This window comes from Cucurbita moschata, unplaced genomic scaffold (genome assembly GCF_002738365.1).
Source record: "Cucurbita moschata cultivar Rifu unplaced genomic scaffold, Cmos_1.0 Cmo_Scf00010, whole genome shotgun sequence".
Lineage (NCBI taxonomy): Eukaryota > Viridiplantae > Streptophyta > Magnoliopsida > Cucurbitales > Cucurbitaceae > Cucurbita > Cucurbita moschata.
In genome coordinates this window covers 1386911-1392776 of record NW_019268526.1, presented here as the reverse complement: position 1 = coordinate 1392776, position 5866 = coordinate 1386911, and the positions used below count along the sequence as shown (strand labels likewise).

The 5866-nt window shown below is 30.2% G+C and overlaps 1 protein-coding gene across 1 annotated transcript in view; it reads left to right on the top strand.

Annotated features, from left to right (window-relative positions):
* The first annotated feature begins 2886 nt into the window (after positions 1-2886).
* LOC111449056 (long chain acyl-CoA synthetase 2) overlaps positions 2887-5866 on the top strand; it is an 8721-nt gene continuing 5741 nt past the window's right edge. The window contains exons 1-6 of the mRNA XM_023088899.1: positions 2887-3157; positions 3690-3756; positions 3843-3932; positions 4060-4116; positions 5241-5289; positions 5382-5458. Of these exons, the coding sequence (XP_022944667.1) occupies positions 3003-3157; positions 3690-3756; positions 3843-3932; positions 4060-4116; positions 5241-5289; positions 5382-5458 (495 nt within the window). The 5' untranslated portion in view covers positions 2887-3002. The remainder of the gene's footprint in view (positions 3158-3689; positions 3757-3842; positions 3933-4059; positions 4117-5240; positions 5290-5381; positions 5459-5866) is intronic.

Here is a 5866-nt window from a genome sequence, read left to right as displayed (position 1 = left end):
TTTTTTTTTTTTTTTTTTGTCGTCTCAACCCGACTCATTAAGATTATAATCTAATCCTATTCGAGTTTTATGAGATTTAATCATTAACGTCGTTATTTTTTAAATAATTAAAAAAATAAAAACAAAAATGAATGGTTGGATTGGTGGTATATTTTTAATAGTGTTTTTGACTGAATTTATGTATAATTTAGAATTTTAGTTTATGAAATTTATTATAAAATTTTAATTATATATTCAGTAAATTTTTAAATTTAAACAAAATTGAGACATAAATTTTCAAAGATTAAAAATTTCAATAAATATTTTCCACACAAATTTAAAAATTTATATAAATAGGATAAATTGGTTAGTGGTGGGCCCTTAGATATTATTGAAGAAGATCCAGCATTTAAATTTATTGCTAAATATAAAATTATAAGGTGAAATAATTAATGATTCCTCATTTATTAATTACCAGTAGTTGAATTATTGTTACCTATTTATTGTTACTGTGCCTTCCCTTCTCAATCTAATTTTAGATTCTCTAATTCTTTTAATCTTTTACTAATGTTGGTTTAAGTTTAGGAATTGGGTCGACTGAGCTTTTGGTTTTTGGGATTAAGTTTCAATTAATTAATTAAAAAAAACTAATTAATTATTTTAATTTAAAGGATAAGAGTGTAAAATCTGTTAGGGGTAAAAATGTAATAAAACGTATGAACCAATTGAAAATACACGACACAAATAAATTTTCAAATAAAAAAAATCATATTTACTTTAAATCATATTTTAACGTGTTAATATGATATGGTTGGTTTGAAATGCATTAAAAAAAATTTATTTAGGTTAAACTGAAAATTTATAAATAAATACCTTATTTCGATTGTTAGACAAACACAACTCTCTACAATGGTATGATATTGTCCACTTTCAACATAAACTCTAATAGTAAAACTTTTATCCTCCAACACAACAGTTTATTATTTATTTTCTTTTTAAATTATTCCAATAAATTTATTATTATTCTTATTTTAGCCCATCAAATAAATTCAACGATATTTTAAAAAGTTATTTTCGAGTCGTATAATTTAAAATAGTCCAAATTATAAAAACAAATTAAAAAAAATTGCTTAATTTTAATTTTAAAATATAGAATTTCATTTTTTTTAAAATATAGAATTTTAAACACGTTTGATAATTCAAATTTTTTAAAATAAAATATTAACTATTTTCATTTCAAACTATATTTTTATTTTTTTAATTTAATAATATAAAATATTAACTATTTTCATTTCAAACTATATTTTTATTTTTTTAATTTAATAATATAAAATATTAACTATTTTCATTTCAAACTATATTTTTATTTTTTTTAATTTAATAATATTATTGAAACTTTTAAAAGTAATATTTTTTAAACAAAATAAATGAATAATTATATAAATTTTTTTTTTAATAATTTCAAATTTAAAATTATATAGAACTATATAATAAACAATAAAAATTAGAATTTAAAAAAAAAATATACGTCAACCCATGTGATTGGTCCTCGAAAGAAGAAAAAAAAAGGGGAGAATTAATTGTATGAAATAATAAATTGTAATTTTTATTTATTTTTATTTTTGGTCTGCCAACCTTCATTTAAAGGCCGCCTGAAAAGGATGCATTTAATTAATGTGCAACCTATTGGGGATTTCATTATATCTACCTTATTTAATGTCACACTTACCCTCTTTGCTTGAATCAATTATCTTACTTTATTATGAGTATGGACTTTTTAGGTTAGGAATGTTAATTTCTAATAAACCTAAAACACTTTAATTAATTCTCGGGAGAATAGGATATCTGTAGAGATTTTTGTTTAAACGACCGTGTTGGGTCGAAAATTCTCATTTACACTTGGAATGAAGGAATCAGAGGGAGAGAGATTTCTCCTTGTTTAATGAATCGTGTCGAAAATGAGGATTGTATTCTTTGTCCTTGTTTTTGCCTTGAATCTCGACTCTGACCAAATCTCAGTCTGTCATGTCGTTTGTCAAAAGTGGTATTGATCAAGCTATCTTATGGAGTGATTCGAATCACAAGTCGTAAAATACGCCAACCCAATTTGTTTTTGCTCCTTATTTCTTTTTGTTTGTTTAAATTTGCATGTTAGAGTCATTCAAGTAGTCTTGATCAAGCTATCTTGTGGAGTAATTCGAATCACATGGTGTAGAAACGAGCTTTCTTTACTCTTGATCTCGATCGTTAAGGTAATTCATTCCAAAACTTTTTCTAAGGCCGATTCCTTATCGTTTTTTGGGGTTATTGGATAATTTAGATCTAACGTTCTCATTTTTTTAACAACTGTTTCTAAAACAAATTTCAAGAGTTTTATAACAAAAGTATTTTAGAAAATGTGAGCAAGGAAATGCATATAAAATAATTTGTAAGCAAAAAAAAAAAAAAGTTATTTGCTTTTACCACATATTTGAAAGCATATAACTCGCCCGAACAGCTGACTATTAGTCACATCCATTAAGATACATTTTGAGTCATTTTCAATTTTCCTAGACTAGACGTGATTTTTGCTAACAGTAATTTGATCTTGTGGAGCTTTCATTCAATGCCTGATGGACAGTAAATTCGGTGAGCATTGATATGGACAAAATTAACTGGGATGCAAATTAAAATAGAAGGCGGATACACAGACAAAGAAGGCATAGCCGTTCCGACTCCGCTCGTGTCGACATCACCAAATGTCGATCAAAAAACATCGATTTAGGAACTCTTAGCTAATAAAGTATAATTAAGAGGTAAAAATAAATTGAACATAGGTAAAAAAAATGAAACAAATTGGTGTAGTTTGCTGAGAATTTAATGGCATTCATCACACCCACCTCAACCATCCTCCCAACCGCCCACCTCTGGTTTAGATCAACTGTAATAAAGCCACTTCCACCGGACTTTTTCAGCAACCCACACCCACAAACAGACCAACCCAATCTTCCGCAGCCGTTTCCTTTCAAATTCCGGCCGTTTTCATGACAATGCCGACGGCCTACACGGTGGCCGTCGAGGATGCGACGCCGGAGAGCGGCGGAAAGCCGTCGGCGGGGCCGGTTTACCGGAGCATCTACGCTAAAGATGGGCTTCTCCAGTTGCTGGCTGGGTTCGAATCTCCATGGCAGTTCTTCAGGTTTGCCTTTTTTTTTTTTTTTTTGGATTTAAATTCTTTAAATGATTTTCCTTCGATTTTTTACGTTAATTAAAACCTGATTTTTTTTTTCCCGAGCTAAGCCATTGAGAACTTTCATAATTTATTTATTAAAAATACACATTATATATATATATATATATATATATATATATTAAAACAAATTATAAAATTAATAAAAATAATTTTGAAAGTTTAATGACATAATTAAAATTTACTTGTATTTTTTATTTTATACTTTAAAAATTACATTTAAATATAATTCAACCATTTAAAAATTAAATGTTTCCTTAAAATTAGGAAAAACTTCAATTTATAATCTAAATTTTGAGTTCGTATTAATTAAAATTTTAAATTAATAATTTTAATTATTGAATCCTAAATTTTTATTAATGAATTAATTTTGACTATTTATTAAAGATTTTTTTTAGCTATCTGCATTTGATTTACGATATTTAAAGTTAAAAAATGATCGGTGAAAGTGCGGCAACCAATATGATCTCGTTTCTTGCAGCGATTCCGTCAAGAGGAATCCTGGAAACCGGATGCTTGGTCGTCGGCGAACCAACGGCGATTCCAAGGTAACAATTTCCGGCGAACTCTGAACTTGAAACGAGACCTAAAAGATTAAATTGAGTTATTGGAACTGATTCCATGAGTTTTGCAGGCGGGTTCCTATGTATGGCTCACATATCAAGAAGCGTACGATGCTGCAATCCGGATGGGTTCTGCTATTAGAAAGTGTGGCGTTAATCCTGTAAGTCCAAGGGATGTTCAATGAAATGTGTGTTCTTCGAAGTTCTAATATTGCCTTAATTTTTGACTGCATCAAGTGGAACTATGTTTTGCCCTATTGTGACTGGTTTCTTTTTTTTGTTTTCTAGGGAGATTGCTGCGGTATATATGGATCCAATTGCCCTGAATGGATAATTTCGATGGAGGTAAGAAATTTTGTGTTTTTGAAGATGTATATGAGGTTGAGATTTAGGGGGAAAGTCACCAATGTGTGAGCTAAATCCGCCAATTCTGTGGGACTGTTGGTTCATTTCCCTTCTTTTCAAGTTTTTGAAGTTATCCTTCATTTGTTTCGAATGTGAAAAACATTATCCATAGATTTCTGCGAAGGAATTTAACTCTTAAAACATCATCGTACAATCATAACTTTATCTTAAAAACATAACAATGGCTTATCTTATGATGTAGCACACGTCTTGGGCTTATCTTATGATGTAGCACACGTCTTGAGCTTCATCTTAAAAACATAACAATGCCTTATCTTTACCTAAAAATGATGTAGCACACGTCTTGAGTATTTCGAAGAATACTCCCTAACTGACCCCACTATAGGGGTCATGAAAATGCAAACACATGTAAGTCATGCTCTAGGGACCTATCGTTAAAACATCCTAGGGGTGGCCTCCAATCTAAATTGGATGTGCAGTACTTCCTTACACACGACCCATACGTGCGAGCATGATTCCTTAGGTGGTTCGCACCCTCTGGACCCATCATAGTCGAGCTGGTTGTCCGTAGCGACGTTCGGAGGTTAGCAAACCCTTGAGTGTCATGTGTGGCATGATCACCATCATCATCATAGCGTACGCATCCGTACTCATCATCGTAAAAGGGGAAGTATCCTGATGCATATGTACACACAGAAATGTATGAGGTCTCTATAGTTTCTCGTCTTTAAAACATCTTTATGATGATGGTTTAAGAGTTAAATTCCGCATAAGAGCTTAGGTTAAGATGACGGTAGTGACTTTAGGTAGCAGAAATCTAGAGTCCTTACAATTGATCTACGAGATATAAATTTGAATTTTATTATTAAATGAACCATAAGCCTTCAATTTTGTGTCGAGTAGATTCATGAATTTAAAAAAAATTCAAAAGTTTATCGACTAAATTTGTAAATTTGAAAGTTCTGACACCAAATAAATAAAAATCCCACAGGATAGAGACTTGTTTTAATTTGAAAATTTCAGAACTTTTTTAATTCGATACCATACTGAAAGTTTAAGTTAATATGTTTGAGCTCTCATCTCATCTCCTTTGTTACCTACAGGCCTGTAATAGCCAAGCTATCACTTACGTACCTCTGTATGATACACTAGGTATGGTTCCTTATTCCTCCTGGCATCTCTTGGACTTTAAGAATAAGAGAATAGTAGCTTAAGCGCCTGCATTGACATTTAAACTGTTGCAGGTGCTAATGCTGTCGAATTCATCATTAACCATGCTGAAGTTTCAATTGCTTTTGTTCAAGAAAACAAACTTGCTTCTGTACGTTTCCATGCTGCTAACCTCTTCGTTCTTACCCTGTATACATAGAATTGCTATTTGTTTAAAATGTTCCATGGACATCTGTTTGGTATTAGTTTGTTTTAAACCGTGAAATGCTAGACACAATAGTGCTTTTGGAATTTGAGTTCTAAGTGCCAAAATATGCACAGAGTTTGTTGTTCTTTTTTTTTTTCTTTTTTGATGAGGTATGCATGTAAGAATTAAAAAATTATATTGTTATGAAGCATGTGATGCTTTACTTAAGATATTGTTAAAAAATATCGTCATCCGACTAATTTGCTCCTTACCTTGTTTTGAATTTCTTCCCATAAAAATGGAAAATTAAAAAAGCCCCAAAAAAAAAAAAAAAAAAAAAAAAACACACCTTGCTGAGATTTTTATAAATAT